The sequence below is a fragment of the Tuber melanosporum genome (genome assembly GCF_000151645.1).
Source record: "Tuber melanosporum whole genome shotgun sequence assembly, scaffold_95, strain Mel28".
NCBI classification, from domain to species: Eukaryota; Fungi; Ascomycota; class Pezizomycetes; order Pezizales; family Tuberaceae; genus Tuber; species Tuber melanosporum.
This window is the reverse complement of record NW_003299145.1, coordinates 169,801-190,024: the sequence shown is the minus strand read 5'-3', so window position 1 is coordinate 190,024 and position 20,224 is coordinate 169,801. Positions and strand designations below refer to the sequence as shown.

The 20,224-nt window shown below is 48.0% G+C and overlaps 4 protein-coding genes; 2 read left to right on the top strand and 2 right to left on the bottom strand.

Annotated features, from left to right (window-relative positions):
- The first annotated feature begins 3,339 nt into the window (after positions 1-3,339).
- On the top strand, positions 3,340-3,943 carry GSTUM_00012072001 (uncharacterized protein). XM_002842324.2 has 5 exons: positions 3,340-3,392; positions 3,462-3,493; positions 3,551-3,595; positions 3,658-3,742; positions 3,807-3,943. Exons 1-5 carry the CDS (start codon positions 3,365-3,367, stop codon positions 3,833-3,835), a joined length of 219 nt encoding a protein of 72 aa, XP_002842370.1. The 5' UTR covers positions 3,340-3,364; the 3' UTR covers positions 3,836-3,943.
- A 528-nt stretch (positions 3,944-4,471) lies between these two features.
- GSTUM_00012071001 (uncharacterized protein) lies at positions 4,472-7,001 on the top strand (the record flags this gene model as incomplete). XM_002842323.2 has 3 exons in its annotated part: positions 4,472-5,047; positions 5,104-6,899; positions 6,975-7,001. Exons 1-3 carry the CDS (start codon positions 4,792-4,794, stop codon positions 6,999-7,001), a joined length of 2,079 nt encoding a protein of 692 aa, XP_002842369.1. The 5' UTR covers positions 4,472-4,791.
- Positions 7,002-7,035: 34 nt separating this feature from the next.
- GSTUM_00012070001 (uncharacterized protein) lies at positions 7,036-9,906 on the bottom strand (the record flags this gene model as incomplete). XM_002842322.2 has 6 exons in its annotated part: positions 7,036-7,439; positions 7,510-8,354; positions 8,413-8,798; positions 8,988-9,012; positions 9,204-9,436; positions 9,711-9,906. 5 exons carry the CDS (start codon positions 9,904-9,906, stop codon positions 7,752-7,754), a joined length of 1,443 nt encoding a protein of 480 aa, XP_002842368.1. The 3' UTR covers positions 7,036-7,439; positions 7,510-7,751.
- Positions 9,907-11,987: 2,081 nt separating this feature from the next.
- GSTUM_00012069001 (uncharacterized protein) lies at positions 11,988-13,795 on the bottom strand (the record flags this gene model as incomplete). XM_002842321.2 has 2 exons in its annotated part: positions 12,668-13,795; positions 11,988-12,592 (listed from the first exon to the last, which is right to left on the bottom strand). Exons 1-2 carry the CDS (start codon positions 12,747-12,749, stop codon positions 11,988-11,990), a joined length of 687 nt encoding a protein of 228 aa, XP_002842367.1. The 5' UTR covers positions 12,750-13,795.
- Positions 13,796-20,224: the final 6,429 nt, after the last annotated feature.

Genomic DNA, 20,224 nt, shown 5'->3' with positions numbered 1-20,224 from the left:
CCACTACCCACAATTGCAGCTACAGGAGGGGCCAGGATAACCTGTGGCACAATATTCCCCAGAGGGAGCTCCCCCACTTAACCCTGAAAACTCTTATAGTCTAGTCCACCCTAAACAACTAAGACTACCATAGTAACCGAAGCGACTGAGGAGAAAGGCGAAGAGGGATAACAGTAGGAATGTCAGCCATGAACATCATGAGATAACTGTGAGTCAGAATACGTTCAGTCGTGAGGGCAGCTAACAAGGTAGATATCTCTTTCTCAGCGCCACAAAATTGCTGAGAAAGGACAAAGACGTGATGCCAAAGGCGAGAGACTACAGCCTCTAAGACAAAGTTCTTCTCGACAGTATGAGACAGAACCACTGACCAAAGTAAAGCAGACATGGCAGAGGGGATGGAGGCTTGCTTAGCTATTGCAACAGTGAGGAGGCAATGTAAATGAACAAGTGTGAAGATAAGTAAAAGAAAATCAAAGTTTCCAGTAAATGTAGAGGGAGAGATAACAATGAGGCCCAAAAGGTACTCAAAGTTAAAGACTTGAAGCCTATCATAAGATAGAAATCAAGGGCTCTGATTAGTCGTCACCTAACCTTTATGTTCCAACACATGGTGAAAGAAGAACAAGGAAAGTACTTAGAACAAACCATGAAGAGCCTATCCTCCTTGGTCGTACTAGCCTACTTATATAGTACTCTTCCTACCTTAAGTTATGTAACCCCCTGTGGTCACATACACAAAACCAAATCATAATAAACTAGTCATATGACCCAAAGTGGTCACATGTGCAAAACCCATAACCTTGTAACAAGGTCATGTGTAAAACATAAATCATATGTCCAATGTATACCCGCAAGGCATACTTGCATGGCATACTCACCAGGCACGCATCCCATGACTCAAAATCAAGTCACGTGCAAAATGTAACAAATCATAACATAAGCAAGTGTCACGAATGTGGCTTGGCAGGGAAAAGGTTTTCACGTGACACATGGTTATGAGTCATAGGTATGTTATTGTTTTGCGCATATAACTCATTCGGGTTATATGATTTGTTATATGTGGGATTTGTGATGCTTTCGCACATGGCTCAAATATGAGTCATGGGACACGCGCCTGACGAGTATGCCTTGCGAGTGTACCTTGCGGGTAAGCCTTGCGCAAATGATTTATGTTTCGCACATGACCTCATTATGAGGTCATGGGTTTCGCGCATATGACTCAGTCGAGTCATATGACTTATTTATTGCGTTATGATTGGTTTATGAGTTTTGCACATGACCTCGCTATAAGGTCATGGGCTTTGAGCATGTGATTACTTTGGTCACATGACTAGTGTGTTATGAGTTGGTTTCGCACATGTGACCACTTTAGGTCACATGATTAAAGGCGGGAAGAACACTATATAAGGAGGCCGATGCGGCCGAGGAAGATAGGTTCTTCACACTTTGTTCTAAGTACTTTTCCTACTTATTACTTTAACGAATATAAAACACCTTTACGATCTTTATCCTTATTGCAACGTTATCCTTACACCAAGAAGTACTCGTCACGAAGACGAGTTAGAGAAAGCTCACAATAGGTGTTTCTGATAGAAGACAAAGGTCTTGTACTATCAGTAACATAGGCAGAGGCCTAGAGCTATCATAAGACAAAGAAAGAAAGAGAAAGAAAAGATAAGTATCATTCCCCGTCGCCAAGAACTAACTATCTGAGAGGGGATCATTACAGCAAGTCATATGACCAAAATGGTCATATGTGTGAAAGCCTTAATATACCTATGACTCATAATCGTAAGTCATGTGAAAATCTTTTCCTCAATAAGCTATGATCATGACAACAGCTGATAGTTGAGAATATAGTTTACAGTATATGTGCTGGTAAATTGAGGTCAATGGTTTTAGGTTTATAGGATATCCTTTGCTTGAGGTTTTTTTTTATGTATCTGGGATGTGTTATCTGTTAGGATGGTAAATTTCCTATGGTTTTAATGGCTTAAATATAGTATAGTAAGGTACATGGGCCTATTTAGCATGTGTAATGTAGACCCAAAACCTCCTCCCCTTCTCAGGTCCAGCTAGCTAGAAGAGAAACTGTTAATCAAAAACAAGTTAGTATACAAAACTTCTTCAAATAACTATCTTACAATAATTACTACCCGATAACTGTTAGAATACTAATGAAAACTAGATATAAAAAATAAGATAAAATAAAAGCCTAAATATGCCGAAATACCTATATAAGAAATATAGCATATGTAATTTCTAATTGTTATCATGAAATATTAATGAAATAGCATAAAACATATATCCTAGCTGTAATAATGTTTTCTATATACAGGTAAAGTGAAACATTAACTAAGTATGAAAATACATAGTATTATTAATGAAATAAACAATTAAATAATTGGAAATTTCAACACTATATACGCACCTCTCGGAGGTGAAAGAATTGGATGATGGATTACACTCGTTTACCTCAATACAGCTGATAAGACACAATCTAGATCTGGGGGGGGGGGTAAAAAGAGAAAACTATTCATATCATCCACAATTCGCACACCTCACCACATATATTAAATCCAGTAAGGTTAACTCAAGCTTTATCCCGCTATCACCTCCGCACTTAGATGACCGCTACATACAGTTACAGCTTCATATTATAATTCCTCTCTGTACCAATTTCTCCCACTACCTGCCCACTTTTAAAAGTACTCTCTACCAGCACCTGATGCATCTCCCACGGCGTGTAGCAGTAGAGGTTGTTTAATAACGCGGCAGAGCCCAAAGCACACCAAAAACTGCGGGTTTCCGAGCCATTATATCTCCCGATATATCTCGAAACTCGGCTTCGAAAAAGGGAAGAAAAGAAGAAACTCTTTTTAGTATATCTGAAGTATCATATAATGAGTGCTTATTTTAGGATTTTAACTAGAGCTCGCATAGAGCTGTCAGCGTGCAAGTTGGGTGGGGTCTCTCACAATGTATCTTTCCAATACAAAAACCCTGGTCTTAACAGGTAGCTTGCGGGAAAGAACACCCCAAGCCTCAATACTCTAAGAGAATGGAACGAAAAAATCGCAGACTTTTGATACCCTACCTGTGTGCTATCGTAGTAGATTTCTTTCTATTTTATTTTTTCTACTCTGTGTCCGCCGATAGTGGTTGGGTAATGACATGATAACTCGGTAAGTTCTGGCCTCGCTGAGGTTATTCTCAGCCATGGACTCCATGCTAAACATGAGTGAGATACCATGACTGCCAAGCACCCACGACCAACACTATCAGAATCGTATCAACCCCATCCCATGTATCATACGAGTAGCAACAGGCATCAACACGACAACCAAGCAACCAAAGCACCATGGAATCCCCACACGAGCACCAGCAGGGTATCTTCCCCCGTTTCCGCTTCGTGCTATTGTGTTTCATTTAACTAAACTAAAGCTAATACCCCCTAGGCCTTCTCCTTTCCCGCATAATCACGAATGTTGTGTGTATCCGGTGTCGCCTCTCCTCGCCCCAACGATCATTCTCTAACGCCCTGTAGGAAAAACTCAACGAAGCTGTGATGACACTGAATAAAACCTTGCATGTAAGTCTGTTTAGCGCGGAAAAAAGGGGAGAAATGCGTGGCTGATCGGTAGCCCTGAACAGGAAATCAATGTGCAAAATATGAACACCGAGCTGGTCGCGCAGATGTTCAAGAATTACCAATCGAATGTTCTATTCCATCTTGAAGGTGTGTGTTTCCTCCCCCCCCAGAAGCTAGTGGCTGTGCATGGGGTTAATAGGGTGTGATACAGCCACGGAGAGTTTGAGGGAGCCGACTTAGATTGGACGGGGCCTTTGAGATAGAGGGAAGGAGGTTTGAATCAAGTGGTTGAATAATTGGTGCTCTGGTTGCGGTGATCTTACTACGATTATGAAATGAGTGAACGAACGAAATGATTTGAGCCTCAAGGATCGGGGAGCTTGATTAAGCTTGAAATAGCTTAAATGGATCGTATTAAAGATATCGGGCCTCACCGGCATCTCGGATGGATGGTGCCAATACAAGCCTGTCGCACTTTCTTTAAAGGTCCCGTGAAACTCGGTGCTGTAGATAGTAACCCCGACATCCCAAACAGCATACTCGAGCAGATACTGTGAATAGGTTACCCTCCCATGATATCTCGGCATCCTAATGGTAATTTATGAGGGGATTTCATCCCAATCGCATAGAGGCTCCAACCGCGGTATCAGCCAACCCCCAAGGTGGCCACTGTGCAACAACCCAGCGACGTCCCCTGCAGTGGCAATCATGAGGCTTGAAATCCAATTCCAACCTCACAACCACCCATTGTTAGGCTACCGGTACTTGGCCACATATGGTGGTGTGATAAGCTCACCCACCACCTCCTCCGAAAAACATCGCCATAAAACACGACGCACCGTACTTGTACCTCCATGAATTAACCATCCTACCACTATCATCAACACCTTCGAGGAAAACAAACATTAGCGAAAATGCCATCCCCCTCAACTCCCCCTCGAGAATCTACCCCCCTACCACCTCCCAAACTCTACGACATCCGCGAAGCACCGACCTACACAACCTCAAATACAACAGCCTGGAATGATTCCTACAAAAACGACTCTGAAATCGCCATCGTGATCGACAATGGCACACCTCCCCCTCTCTCTCATTTCCCTCTTCCCTGCTGCTCACATACTAACATTATCGCAGGCTCATGGCAAACCCGCGCCGGCTTCTCCCACGATCCCCTCCCACGCCTGGCCTGCCCGCCAATGGTGTCCAAGTACCGCGACCGTAAAGCGCAGAAGACATACACGGTGGTTGGGAACGATGTGTTCGCTGATCCGAACTCGCGCGGGCAGGCCAAGAATCCGTTCGATTCTAATGTTGTTTCCAATTTCGACCAGATGGAGGCATTGCTAGACTATTGCTTTATCAATCTAGGTGTCGGCGGGGAGGGGGGTGGTGGGGTAGGACATCCATTGGTTATGACTGAGGCGGTTTGCGTGCCGGGGTATAATCGGAAGAGTACGTTCTACATTTTATTCTCGCGTGTAGTGGGAGGGGGAGTTAACCGAGAATAGTGATGAGCGAATTACTCTTTGAATGTTACAACGCGCCGTCTGTCATCTTTGGTATAGACTCGCTCTTCTCCTACGACTACAATGACGGGAAAACTGGCCTTGTACTCTCCGCCGGGCATACGGCTACGCACCTCATCCCCGTTGTAGAGGGGAAAGGCCTCGTGAACCTCTCCACAAGACTAAACTGGGGAGGTTCCCAATCCGCCGACTACATGCTCAAGCTCATCCAGTTAAAATACCCCGGTTTCCCGGCAAAGATTCAGAGCTGGCAAGCCGAAGCACTCATGAAGGACCACTGCTATGTAAGCTCGGACTACAAGGAAGAGGTAGCAAACTACCTGAAACCTGAAATCCTGCTAGAGAAAGACAGAATAATCCAGTTCCCCTTCACCGAGACGATAAAGGTGGAGAAATCGCAGGAGGAACTCGACCGCATCGCCGAGCGCCGCAAGGAAAGCGGTCGCAAGCTCCAGGAACAAGCGGCCAAGGTCCGTCTGGAGAAACTCATCAAAAAGGAGCAAGAATTAGCCTTCCTGAAAACGCTCCAAGCGCGGCAGGAGACGGACTCAAAGCGCGACTTCAAGCGCCTCCTCGAGCAAAACGACTTCCGCGACGAGGCGGCGCTGGAAAGGTCCATCCGGGAACTCGACAAGACCGTCCGCCGCGCACGCAAGCAGGACGTGGGACCGAAGGAGGAGGCGGCGAACAGCGCCCCACCCTCATTCCCACTGCTCGACGTACCAGACGAGGAATTGTCGGACGACAGTAAGAGGGTGAAGCGCCACCAGAAGCTAATGAAAAGCAACCACGAAGCCCGGCTCCGCGCCAAGGCCGAGAAGGAAGCCGAGCGTCAACGCCTGGAAGATCTAGAACGCGCCGACGCGGCGAAACGAGAAGCAGACCTCCCTGCCTGGTTATCCACCCGCCACGCCGCGCGCGCCGCCGTCCTGACAAAGATAAAAGACCGCACACGACTTCGCAACGAACTCCTAGACCGCAAGAGCCTCGCGTCGCAGATGCGCATGAAGTCGATCGCAAACCTAGCCTCCGACTCCCCACCATCCAAAAAGCGCCGTCGCGGCGCCGGCGCTCCCGGAACATCAAGTGGACCCGGTGGTAGCGGCGGCGGGGGGGGCGCCATGGATGACGATAACTTTGGTGCAAACGACGACGACTGGAGCGTATACCGCAACATAACCCTAGGCACAAACTCAGATGAGGACGAGGAGGACAACGAACTCGCCAAGGAGCTCAAAACGATCGAGGACCAACTCCTCCTTCACGACCCACACTTCGACCGCAATGACACGCACGAGGCCAAGAGCGACTGGCGCGCCTCACTCCTCCACGCTTTCACCCGCGGCGTGCGAGAGCATGACGTAGATGACCAGGCGCAGGGCTGCCAGATCCACCTGAACATCGAGCGCATCCGCGTTCCCGAGGTCCTCTTCCAGCCCGGAATGGCGGGACTCGACCAGGCCGGCGTCGTCGAGATCGCAGGGGACATCCTACTCCAGCGCGTATCGGACGAGCGGGTTAGGGAGTGCGTGCTCAGGGACGTGTTTCTGACCGGCGGGGCTGTCGCCTTCAAAGGGTTTGATGAACGTGTTCGACGGGAGGTGAGGGAGATCATCCCTGCCGGGAGCGAGTTGCGGGTGCGCAGAGCCGGGAACGCGGTGCTTGATGCGTGGAGGGGCGCCGCCAGGTTCGCCAAGGGGGATGGGGCGGGAAAGGGGAAGGGAGGTGGATGGGTTACGAAGGGGATGTGGGAGGAGGCGGGAGGGGAGTATATCCTGGTTTGTCCCTCCCCGTTCATTCATTCATTCTACCTCGCTTTACCACGCCGTCGCCAGCTGAACTAACTGGAATAGGAGCACCGACTTGGTAACGCTTTTTGAAACGCTTCTATCATCCGTCTGTTTGTACCTTCACTTACAGTCCATAACCCCACCCTAAAATTGTACTCTACAAACGCACAAATTATCACTCGCTCTCACATCACATTCAACCCAATGCCCAAAACTGAATCCGTGCTGGAAGGAATATAAAGGGGAGGATTCAAGTCCACAATAATAAAATCAATACATTTCGTAATAATAATAATAATAAAAACTGCGCCAACAAATGAGATACCTCTTCCTTCATTCTCCCATCGTCGTTCACATTCATCCATACCATAGAGGTATGAAGAAGCAAACGAAGGGAAAGGGAGAAGAAGAAAAAAAAGGAACTTTGTATGTACCAATTATCGCCCGCCGTCGTTGTCTGTTCCTTGTTGCACTGACATCACTTCATATGCATCCATTCTACTCCAATCCATTTCATTCCATTCCGTGCTTTCGCACATCATCTTCGTCAATGGCTAAGGAAGAAGAGGAGCAGGAAAGAAAGAGAAAAACTACTTACACTATTCCGTCCATCCCATCCTACCTCATCCTGTCCTGTCCCATCCCATCCCATCCTAATCAGCCAACCAGTCGTCCCACCTTCAGTATCAGCAATTACATACCAACAGACCAGAAAAGAAAAGGGAAGAGATAGAAAAACCGAGCAAAACAAAAGGAAACGAGAAGAAAGAGGAAAAAAAAAAAGTCCGTCCACCACTGCCAACTCAACTCCTCTCCAAAATCTTCACAGAGTCTCCAAGGCTAGGCGCCATTAACACCACTCTCATCCCCATTCTTCAGCCTCTTGCCCCCACCACCACCACCACCACCACCACCACTTCCAGCCCCAGTTCCGGTTCCAGTGATTACAGCCGCAGCAGCCACTTGCTGCGCTTGCAAAAACCCGTTTCCGGCTGCCGCGACACCCTGCAGAAATGCATTCGCCGCGTCGTCCTCGTGCGCGCGCTTCGCACCCACAGGATTACTCGCTGGGGGATTAGCTGCTGAATTGCTGGAGAGTTCGACGACGGTACCCATGTTTGCTGTTGGCGCGGAGGGGTCTGTGAGCGGTGGGTGTGGGGGCTGCTGTTGCTGCTGTGGGGGGAGGGCGGGAGTGGTGGTGGTGGTCGGTAGGGGGATGGCGCTGGTGGTAGAGGAGGAAGAGCCTAGTAGTGGTAGGGGTGGCGGTGGGACAGCTTCTTCGCCTTGGTGCTCTATTAAGCGGGATTGCAGGTTGATGATGTAGTCGCGGAGTTGATAGTTCTCGGCCTGTATCTGTTTGTAGGATTCTTGCATCTGGTTGAAGTCTCTAACCTGTTCTTCCAGCTTTTTGATGTAGCCTTCCTTGCGTTGGCGGAAAGCTCTCTGCGGTCATCCGTCCCATTAGGACCTCTTCTTCTTCCTAGAAAGGATGAAAACATACCTGCGCAGCACGGTTTTGCGCGGCCCGCTTACTCGTTGACAATTCGCGTTTCCCACCGCGGCCCCTGCCGGCAGAAGATCCCTCCGCCTGCGTCTCCTCTGCACCGCTATGCTGTTCCATCGCCGCCTGTGAGCCCGGAGACATGCCCTGAATCGCCATCGTCGTTAAGCCTGGACTCTGCGGAACACTACTCACGCCCCCGGAAGCGCCGACGCCACTGATAGCTGGATCGATGTTGAGGTCAGGACTTGCCGAGTCGGTCGGTTTGTTATCAGGGCTTGTGACGTTTTGCTGTTGCTGTTGGACCTGCTGCTGGACCTGCTGCTGCTGCTGCTGCTGTTGTTGTTGGGGAGAGTGGATGTGCGGGAGCAGATGTGCACGAAGAGCTATAGCACAATTAGAAGATATTTGAATCACTATTAGCTTCCGCGCAATGAATAAGGATGGAAAAGAGAAAAGAAAAGAAAAGAAAAAGAAAGAAAAAGAATTCACGGATCCGGAGGGGGGATGATGTGCACTCTCTGGGGCAGTAGCGGTAATAGTAGTAATGGCTAGGAAGTGAGGAGGGTACCAACTCTGCTCTGCGGTATTCGCTGCTTCCTGCATGAGCCACTGTTAGCTGTTGCGCGCTTTCGGTTTGTTGGGACGAGATGGTGGTGGTGACGACAATGGAGGGAGGGGGAGGCGAGGGTGGGTATCGTAAGTGTGCAATAGATTTGAAGGGCAAAAAAGTAAGGTGAGGTAAGGCAGGATAGTAGGACTAATGGGAAAAGCAAAAAGGGAAGAAATACCTGTGCGCTAGGCGACTGCAGAGGATGAGGAGCCGGAGCGAGCGTTGACTGCTGCATTTTATAAAAATGGCTTACTTTGCCTTTCGTTGTTCTCGAAAGCTCTGGGTAAGAGAAGTGCCTGTTCCTGTGCTCTCCTGTCCTGTCGGGGTGGGGGGGGTAGTTTATGGATCGGGGATGCAGGATTATTATTTGACTAATGCGTTTTTTTTTTGTTTTGTTTTTTGACGTTCTAACTATCATCAGACAAAGCATTTAGTCAGTCAGTCAGTCGCTTCAGTCGAGATCAGTCATGGTAGGAGAAGTGGATGTCAGGTTCGGGTCGGGTTGGGTAGCGGTAGGGTCAATCTTGGAGAAAGCACCACTATGATACCACCACCACCACCAGCACTACCAAACCAGAACGCGAGGGGAGCAAAGGAAACCCCCCGTTCCGGGCATGATACATCCAAAGGGAAAAAGATGGAAAGATATATATAAAGCCAAAATTAGGGAAAAATAAATAAATACCTTTCTCGAGTTGAAAGAAAATAGCCTTCGCTTGGAGAAAGAAATGGAGAAAAAATAAAAAATAATAATAATGTTTTATCACACTTCGGTTCGTTCGCTCGCTCGCCCGTTCGTTCGTTCTCTGGTGAGAGGGAAAAGGAAAAAAGGATGTGGTAAGTTGTGAGTAAGACGGCGGGAAGGGATTCAATGATAACATAAGGAAAAGGAAAAGAAAAAAAGAAAAAAGAAAAAGAAATGGAATTTAAAAAATGATCGATTGATTAAAAAAAGAAAAGAAATGAGGGTGTGACGGGCAAGAGCCCTGATTGGATGGAAGAAAGCCAGGGCTGATTAATCCACCTCGAAAGAGGAAGCGATTTGTCATCGACCCACACACGGAAACAATCAGATGAGAGAAGACAGACAGATACCGGGTAGACAGACAAGACAGACAGACAACCAGACAGACAGCAGGACAGCAGGACAGCAAGACAGCAAGACAACCCCTCCCCCCCCCGCGCCAGAGCAGAAGGTTTGTTGTTGTCGATCAGTAATCGCCGAGCCCCGCACCCTTTCGTTCTGCTCTGGACCCCCAGGGGTTACCCGTGGTCAGTTTACTGTGCTCGAGCAGGCGATAGAAGGGGAAGGCTTTCGGCCATACCGCATCATACTGCAGACATAAATCGTGGGGGAAGCAGTCCTGAGGGGGAAGGGGCGTTCGGTGTTAACACCACTGTACCGTACAAGCATCACAGCGGGAGGAGGGACGCACCAGATAGCCCAGATAATCAGGGTCCTGCCATACCCATCTTTCCTACTCTACCCTGCTCTGCTTCACCTATGATAACAGACCATGGACATCTATAGGGCTATTCCAACCACGGTCTGATGCCTGAACGGAGAAAGGGGGAAAAAAGAGCGGATCGACCATATCGGTAATAATATTATGGACATTTCATCCATTCAACCATACCGGGGGTCTCATGCCCCCCCGTAAATGATAGCATGACTCCGCATACTGTACATACATTCACAGTGCAACCCCCTCCCCCGGTGCCCAGTCAGGGCCCCGCCTCACACCAGCTCACTCGCTGACAAAGACAACAAACCAAGGTGATGATAAAACAGCCGTTCTGAGCGAAAGTGGACAATAATCCCCCACCCCCAATGTGGTAAATACGACAGCACTTGCGCAGACAGGGCCACCCTGGCTGCTTATCTCACCGCCTTAAAATACAAGTGGGAGGGGAAAGTGTAGAGGGCTGCTTACCCGAAATACATGTCAGCAGAGGATGGAGGGGTGCACAGTACCCTAGGTGTGGTTGTACAAGCGAGTGTGGTATCATGCCGGTTGGTGAATGGACTGGGAAGAGTTCTGCTTTGAAGGGACAGTACGGTAATCCGAGGACTGGAGCACATGGAGGAGAGCTGTTTCGTATGGTGCGGGGAGAGGAGAGAGGGGGGGGGGCGAGTAGAGGTAGAGCAAGAGCAGGCCAATGCATTAACTTACCGGTAGAGTGAAAGTATGATACTTTGCGTTATACGATGTTCCTATGATACCTCCACGACACTGTGCGACACAATGAAATAGGGCAAGGTATGCTACAGCACCCCCACAGTGCTGTACCTGTACGAGTAATAGAGTAATATAGTGGGTCAGATTCTGTTACTATTTCAGTCGTAATGGATGAGTCATGCATGATTCGGGGGTGGACTCCACCATGCATACAAAAATTCACACCCATACATACATACCGGTGCGTGCGATGGCACAAGTACCATGCTTGTACCAGTATGACATTATAACAACACTATGGATTCACAATGCATTGTGCTCGCACCGCTCTATCATCCAGCACACTGTGCCACCCGCAGTATCGCGTCCGGGAGTGACATGGATGGGAAAGTAGACTATCAGTCAAATCTAGTCAAGTGTGCGCCGTGTGCAGGTTTTGTGCAAGGTATTGCATTGTCAGCGATTTGCTCTCAATCCACATTTATCACTCGGTCGGGAAGTAAATCCTGATCTCCCTCACGAAATGTTTCTCCTGCTGCCGAATCATCGTGCCTTGTCATATAATGATATTTCACGCTACACCTACCCAAATGCTCGTCATACTGTTTTCTAGAAATACAAGCGTCTACCTATCGCTCACCAATAGCCTAGCGGCCATTAGACCCCGAAACTGATATATTGAGCAGGGCCTCTTTGAGGGAAGTGCAAATGCTACAACCGGTTGCCCATGGTGCCAACGGTGACCGCCGGGCAAATAGGCGGCGACGTTCAACTGAACTCACTCAATATATCATCTCTGCCATAAACTTTCCCAGCCCATTAGGAAGCTCCCTTGCGTTCCAGTCCCGAACCACCCGATGTGCCTCTGCCGGGTCCCGGCACCGCACAATCCACTTTGATTCTGCTCCTCGGGAATTCCTACCCGCCCTCACCCTCACCTTGAACCCATGGTCAGTGATGCGAAGCTGCGATATCCTCTGCACCCCAACTCCTCCGTCTTCCTGATCCCTGACACAGAACCGGACATCCGCCTCCTCGAGCATTTGCCTGACTTCTTCTGTTCTTGGGAGTTTGCCATTCTCCTTCGTATCTCCACCCAGCCCGGAAGCCACCAGTAATACCGAGCAGCCCAACTGGCACTCTCCGTTTGTTAGGGCCCCGCGCAGTGTTCGTAAGTCATTCTTCACTTGTTCGGCCGCCTGAGCCGGGAGCGAAAACTTCGGGGCAGACGCCGGAGGAAGAGCGGTCGCAGCCACAGGGGATGGATTCGCCAACTGGTAGTCAAGGTTAAGTGAATATACAAAATTTTCGGCAGTGGCAGCATCAGAAAACTCAATCATGTATTTTGGCCGCTGCTGCAATGTCACGGGATGACGATCTGGGGTGACTGGTTTTTTTATGAATTAGGAAAAACACAATTCATCATCCGTTAAGGATGAGAGGGGTGAGGAGGAGCTCATACTGCGAAGAATACCGAGGAATTTGCCAAACCCCGGAAGGCTGGCTTCTGACGGAAGAAGGCGTCTGATATCGCTTTCCAGCATCGTGGTCCCAACGCCCTTCAAGAACACAACCGACGCTTGTTCTGTCTGCGCTAGATTAGTGTAAATTGGTAAGAATTGAAATAATGCCCACAGAATGTCAACCCAACAAAGGGGGAAAAATCATCATCATGCTCAAACAAAGTTGATACACAGCTCAACTGAAGCAGCCCGGAAACACCATATCGATAATTTCAAGGGGTGGTAAATGTGAGGACGAGCACGGGGAGATGAAGGGAACCCGCAATTGTAGCCAGAGAGGAAAGGGAAGAAAAAGAAAAATGGTGAGAGGTCTGAAGAGAAAAAAATTTGGCTGAGCAATCCTATGGAGGTTGGGGGGAGACCCTACGTGTGGAGGGAGCGGTGGTCAGTCTCCCTAGCGGCTTTTTCTTCTCCAACTCTAATTTTCCATGGCGAGACATCTTTTCTTGGGGCTTGTATGCTCTAGGTTTCGCCCAGTTCCCAGTGTCCACCCTTCTACGACGTGCCAACCCTTCCATCGGATCCGGCAGATACGTGGAATCCTCAGAGATGTCTAGTCTGCCGATTGGCTTACATCGGATTGGCTTCGAGGCACCCTCGGGGAATGGGGAATCAAAGAGAGAAGACTTCCGATTCCCAATTCTGCCGCTTCTGATAGTGCCGTTTCTAGGATTGCCGTTGCTTGAGCTGATAGCCTCTTTACTGATCATGCTCCCGTTGTCTTTATTTCTCACCTGCGATGACCCGGGCTTTCCTGGCACTGGTGAGGCATTTTTAACAGACCGAGTAGAGGGAGGCAATGTGGGACGATGTGAGCGGGATTGGGACACAGCCGTGGATGAGAATGAGCAGCGGAGGGAGGATAGAGCAAGAAGACAGGCAGAGGCAGACCCCGAATCGACGACGCGGGAGAGCTGGAGGGGCCGAGAAGGGATAGGCGAGCGGAAGGCATGCATGTGGCTGGCGAACCCGTGGCGGAAAGAATATGATCGGTCGGGAGCAGTGTAAAGAGGGAAGGTATAGGGTTGTGTTTATCGTAGTTCTCGTGGTGGTCCAGATGGCGTTAGTGGTATTCGCAGAAATGAGGGGGAGAAGGGAAGGTTGGCGGGGTTAGAAGAATCGTTCGTTGGGGAGTTTAGAAAAGGAGTGATAGTCGGAGGGTACTGCACACAGTACAGTACAAGTGCCGGTATGCGCCAAATAATAAATAGAAACAAATGAGAAACAAAAATTCAAATGAAAAAAAGAAAGAAAGAAAGGATGGCCAACCAGGGCATCGGAGACCCAAAATAACGATACTTGGTCATGGACTACTCGAGTACTTTAATACAATCTTAATCATCCCATGCTTTGCCCCGCCAGCAGAATTGAAGCTATATCCGAGTTGCTACTCCGGCCGGCTCCTCAGTTTCCTTTCCACCAAAAACTCTGCGGCACTCACTGTTCTTTGTGCCACTGGTAAAAGCTCTGCCGCCGGATACTCGAGCATCCAGATTCACGGTACTGACAAATGCTGCGTGGCTGCGGTGAGGAGGGCGGGGTGATAGTAAAATGTATGAGGTGGAGCAGGCGGAGACTCGTTGGCCGTCTTCCACCTCCTCCGTCGTGCTGGAGAGTACCCCGTTGGCTGTCCCCGAACGGACTAACAAACTGGACTGACCCCGTCCTCACATCCAGTCTTCACCATGAATCTCTCACGCGCACTCCAAACACTTATGTCACTTCTGTACCTTAACGGTAACTTTGAGGCTTCCGCTTGTAGCAAAAAGCGAGGTACCGGTACTTCGTTGGATCATCATGATCGTCCAGGAACAAGAAAGAGAAAAAGAAAGAAAAAAAGAAAAGAAAGCTACACCAGATACTGTATGTCAGGACCCAGATTTCTCCACGCTTAGAATATCCCAAGTCAGTGAGGAATAACGGGTGCGGTTCTGGAAAATGCGCTGTCTCGACAAACCCATCCATGACTAGTGCGCACTCGTTCCGATCCGCCGATTGGCTTCCGCAGCCCGCCAACCGAAGTCACAGCCGCAACTTGCAAGGTTCCTGGTTTAATTTGAGTTATCCTTCTTCAAGTGAAGAAAAGTACTTGTACTGTACTCGTACTCGAGTACCCGTAAAACACAAGAGGGAGAAAAAGGATGTCTGCAAAAAAATTAAAATAGAAAGAAGACCAAAGGGAAAGAAGGGATAAGAGTAAAACTGCCGTTCTCTCCTATCAGATCACCTGTGCGAGAAAAGAAAACAGGGTAGAGGGGAAAACGAGGACACAGATTAACCCTCACATTATCATCCACTTTCATGAATTGATCATATCCCTCTTCAGCCAAATAAATACGAGGGGTAAAAAAAGAACGAGGGAAGAAACGGGAATCGAGTAGGCCTTTTCGTCACTGGCTTCGTTTCTATTGCTCTCTACCTTCCACTCCTTGCTAGTTTCCCATCTTACTATCCTCTATCAATTCTAACCAGATTTCTCAATACCCCCCCCACCAATTATCCATCCTAGTGCTCTATTATCTTTTTGCCTTGTAGTAGCTTATCTATAATTCGTAGGCCTAAAGTAAAAAACACCAACACCGCTGAGACCCCTCACCTTCGCCTCCTCCAACCACCGCTGTCACTCGTCATTTTCGCAGCGCCTCAGCTCGCCCAATTCTTCATCGAAACCCACGACAAGCCTGCCCTGCTTCTGCTCACACCTTGTTTCCTCCTCTCACCCTCTCCCGTTTCATTTCTTCATTTCTCACTTCTCACTTTTCCCCCGCGTGCATTTCCCTGACAACACACGTCCTTCGCTTGCCACCTTCTACGTTAGTACGACCCCCCTTCCCATCAAGGAGAAGCACAAGAAAAACGAAAAAATTGGAAAGGGAAAAAAAAAGGAAAACGTGTTAGTGAGAAAGGAAAGGAGCAGAAGGAAAAAATGGAAGAAAAAGAAAAAGAAAATCCGGGAGAGAAGAGGGTGGTGGTGGTACTGTAGAGGCGAGGAAACACAACACCGCAGATCTACCGGTCCCGGTATTCTGGATGACCCAATGATCACCGAAAACTTGAACATCAAAACAATATTTCTTCCCTCCCCCCCAAAACTTCCCATCCTTCAATATAAAAGTCTGTAGATCCCGCCTTTTGCCATACCCCTACGCTCAACACAAATCCTCATCAGCAACAGCGACTCCCTTCACTACGCTGAACACACATCTCCAATTCTCCCCAGCGTGAGAACATTATCCTTGCAGAGAAACGAAAAGGAAGTACCTTTCCAACTTTGACTCAGCTCATTGTTGGGGCAGTTTTCTCACACGTAAGATGGGATCGAAGGGTAGGTACACCTCACCCTTTCGATGCCATCTTAACGTGTAGATTAAAGCCTACTATTAGGTACTTTTATCTTTCCTTCAAGCTAGGCTACTTTTTCATATGCTTCAGAAGAGCGTTGTTGAGGTTAGCATTAAGAAGAGTATGTACTGAAATGATAAGGTGGATACCTTTTGATTGAATAACACCCAACATATAAGGGTCATTCGAGTGTTCAACTGATATTTCCTACTACTGTGATGGTTTCATGGCGCCTACTCTCTGCCAGAAAAGCTCGTATTAAATATCAGTATGGTACCAGCGTTGCTCTGCAACATCAGAAACAAGTTAGCCCGTGACAAAGAGCAACGGAGCAATACAGTTATGATATTACTACCTTCGCTCACCACTTCCCCTTAAAGTGACTTTGGTGAAAATAAAAATAGAGAGATAACTATCGCAACTTCTCACCCAGAAAAATATCTTGAAGATGAGTAGTAGCCAACAGAAAGAAAGAAAAAGAAGTGTGAGAAATCACGTTACCTTACCCAAGCCCACCTGCACCCCACGGTAATCCCCCGATACCCAGGTTTACCTCAGTAATGTGGTGGCACCAGTCCGGGAAGTCACTTCGAAGGAAGGGTGTGTGTAAAGTACAGTACGGTACCTTTGAAGCTTTTGTTTTGCGGGTATGTGTATTCCAGAGGGTTTCGGTTCCAAGAAGAATTTTCATATCAACTGCATAATTATGAAGGTGGGCTCAAAATAAAATCGCGATTTAGACTGCAACAAAGTTTCCTCCGGGGTAGATTTAACTGTTTTTCGCCTGTATTCCTTTTTGCTCGTCCGCCACGTATTATAGAGAGAAACGATTTTATGTTTCTGGGGACAGTGAAATCTCAATTCTTAGGGTTTTTTTCCCCCCTCTTTTCGTTTCGAGGAATAACTGTACCGTTCAAACAGAGTTAAAAGTGATGTGCAGAAAATAGAGGAGAAAAAAGTAAAACGATTAAATGAGTAAAAGAAGAAAAGAAAAAGGATAAAACCATTTAGTGAGGCCCCTCTTGTCTAGACCCCTATCAACCACCGTATCTTTTTTTGGGGCTGTTCGCATCGGGCATTACCGTATTGATACTACCCCCTTCCTCCTTCCCCTCCTCCTTCTCCTCATGCGGTCAAGATTGAATTGCGTGCTTGCGTCATTCCCGTAGCCTACAAAGAACGAGGAACAATACGGTGGGGTAGGAGGTAATATCACCAAGTGAAGTCAACAAATTCCCTCCCGCACTTGCATGCTTCCGTTTCAGTCTGAGGGAGGAACTCGAGGTACTTTCAAAGGAGGCAGAGAAGGCACAAACTATGGATGAGGATGAGGGATAGCAACCAGACAGAAAGAAAGTCGGAAAACGTGGGGAATCCCGGTAGTGACCATGGTTGGTTGGTCGGTTGGTTGGTCGGAATCCCTCAATTCCTTTTCTTTTTTTGGTTCCAGTGTTTTTTTTTTGCTTTTTCCCCTTTTTTTCCTTGCTTATTTTCCTGACCGGGGTTTGCACGGAAGGGAGGAGCGAGTAGAGTAGCAAGCAGAGGAAGGAAAAGAAGGAACCGCAAGTAACTGGAGAAAACAGGGAAGCGAGTAATTCGGAGGGCTGATGGTAGGAGGTTGAAGATGTTTGAATCAAGATTGCCTTGCTACGGGGGATGGCGGGTATCGTAACATGATAAGGAATATCGTTGGGCAGTGCTCGAGTACCTTCCCACAAAATCGGCAACCCGAATCCTTGCTTGTGTCGAGCCAATGTTATGGACGGGTACCTGAGCTACCTACCACATCTATTCTGGACTCCCCAACCAGGGGTTGCAGATTTTCGTCACTCCCGTAGCGAGTCAAAGAAGGGGTTGTTCCTTCAAGGTTGGAAGGGGTGGTTCCATCAAAAAAAAAAAGGAAGCATCGCGGCGGGAGCGGGTATCACAATCCTTGGGGTGCATCCCCGGTGACACCAAGGGGGAAGGGAGGGGGGGGAGCTTTTTTTTTGTTGCCTCTGTTGCATATAGAAATTGCTTACATAATTAAGAGTGTAAAATTTCTGTAGGCATCTCCGACTCTTTGCTTTTTTAACTCTAGAGTAAAGAGATCGATTTTAGTGTTCGAAAGATGGTAGTTATTGAGAACATTTTCTTAACTAGATATCACATGTTGCCATTGCCGTCGTCCATTACTATCATGGCCATTGCCATGCCGCAAGCACAATTCGATCCAAAAAAGTTCATAGAAACTTACAAACCACGATATGGATCATGTGTCAGATCAATTGGGACTGATCGATAGTGTTAATACCCCTATTTGTTAACGATTATCTTGAGCCGCCGGTTTATCTCCGGACTTTGTATCCGAATGATAAGAGGAGTGGGTAAGAATTGGAATGTCATTAAGTTGGAATGCGTCAAAGACTTCAATGTGGTGAAACGTTGTATGATAAGTAAATATGAGGGGTCGGTACCCTGAAGAATGTCTTTTCCATATACTGCATGTCCTGCAAAGGTGTGTTATTGCCAGCTGGCTTCAGAATTACCCCTCCCTGAAGGGTTTCGGAGGTGGTTTCGTGGAGAATTCCCAAGCTGTGGGTTTGAGCTTTACTGAGTCAAGTGCGCATAGCTGACTGCCGTTCATCAACTGGATCTATTTTGATCAGCGGTGAGAAAACAAACTCGGCATCAGGCGAGTGATATCTCATGATGTATTTTGTCCGGAATTCGAAACGTGTCTCATCTTTCATACGGTGTTGTCAAGCTATATGCGCCGGTAATGATTGAGCGCATGTCGAGGTATTGCCCTTAGCGACCGATATGAAATCAGGGACATCTACGATATGGGAAAATGCCGTTAAATGCATTTTGCGATGCATCGGAAAGATTATACTTAACTCTCTTCCTCTTCCTAGTCCGATCGGATAACAGAGAGAGGCGTTGCGCCATTTCCTCAGTTCATGATATGAACCGACTTTAATGTGACTGGTGAATCTTTTCCCGTTACTTGTGGTGGTAATCAGCAACAATCCTTGCGTTACATTACAGGAGTGACGTGGGGGGACACAAACAATCAGCAATTATCTGCATGCATCCGACACCAATTAATCAATCATATGGAAAACCCATGCGTCAGGCTTGTGGGGAACTAGAGCTCCATTGCCATACACCATGAGTTTTGTTCAAGATTAAAGCCCTCTCATTTTTAGAGGACCTGCTTGGACATATTCTTAATCCTATTTGCATTATTACTGGAGCAGATCAAGATACGGGGAAAGAATGTGTCATGGTGTAAAATGGCACGGAAATTATAAGCACTCAGAAAGTGCCGATCAAACATCATGATCATATCATAGATCGTAAGGCTTTGCTACCTGCCGGCCCACAAAAGAGCCGGAAGCACTTTGGTGCTATGTGCAGAAACATCCAATGGCCTGGAGACAGGTGCGAGTCCCTGCACACACCCTCGATAAGTATAGATGCGGTAGTTTCATACCAGCAGTGGGTCTTGAAGTGACCAGTAGCAGAATCTCTTGAGGGGTTTGCCCGGATCCCCCCCCGGGCCCCCCGAACCAGATACTCCAGCAGACACTAAAGCCAGGAAATGATATTCCAAGCGCCTCTGCCCGGGGCAATGGCCAACCATCGCACTGACAAAGTATCGGGTTACCCTTCCTGGATGAGGGCTTTGGGCTGGAAGGTTAGTTTGTAGCCTCTGCACCATTTCAGCCCGAATTTTTGTTGCCCCTCACGCGCTTGCTTGACGAGTCGGAGAGACAAATTCTTCGCCCGATCCTTTCAAGGATAAGCTGTGCACGTCAAAATAGCTATGCTATCGTGCCATGTTAGTAGCTGTCTCGCTTGGCGAATCCGAACGAGTGTAAATGCGCATTATACTGTCATGCGGGGGAATCTGGACTTGGTGTATGTGAAAAAAAAAAGCACCAGGGAAATTAGCAGTCATCCCTCACAGCCGTTTGGCCATAACATGGGCTCGAGCAACGGTGCCCCCACTAATCCCCCACGGGATTCGCATCTCACCATTTGGCAAAAGCACAGACTGTTCTATTTGCCGGTTTCAATCCCTCTCGGAAGTACGAGCATCAAGACGCATAAGGACATAACTGTCCCTAACAGTTGGTCGTTGCAGGAGCACCTTTACAGCAGCACTC

What these genes read in the sequence shown, in the direction of transcription:
- GSTUM_00012072001 (XM_002842324.2), top strand. Translation starts at nt 3,365, where the DNA reads ATGGAATCCCCACACGAGCACCAGCAGG. An exon ending in CCCACACGAGCACCAGCAGG is followed by an intron (nt 3,393 to 3,461) that starts GTATCTTCCCCC and finishes AATACCCCCTAG; the next exon opens with GCCTTCTCCTTTCCCGCATA. An exon ending in CCCGCATAATCACGAATGTT is followed by an intron (nt 3,494 to 3,550) that starts GTGTGTATCCGG and finishes AACGCCCTGTAG; the next exon opens with GAAAAACTCAACGAAGCTGT.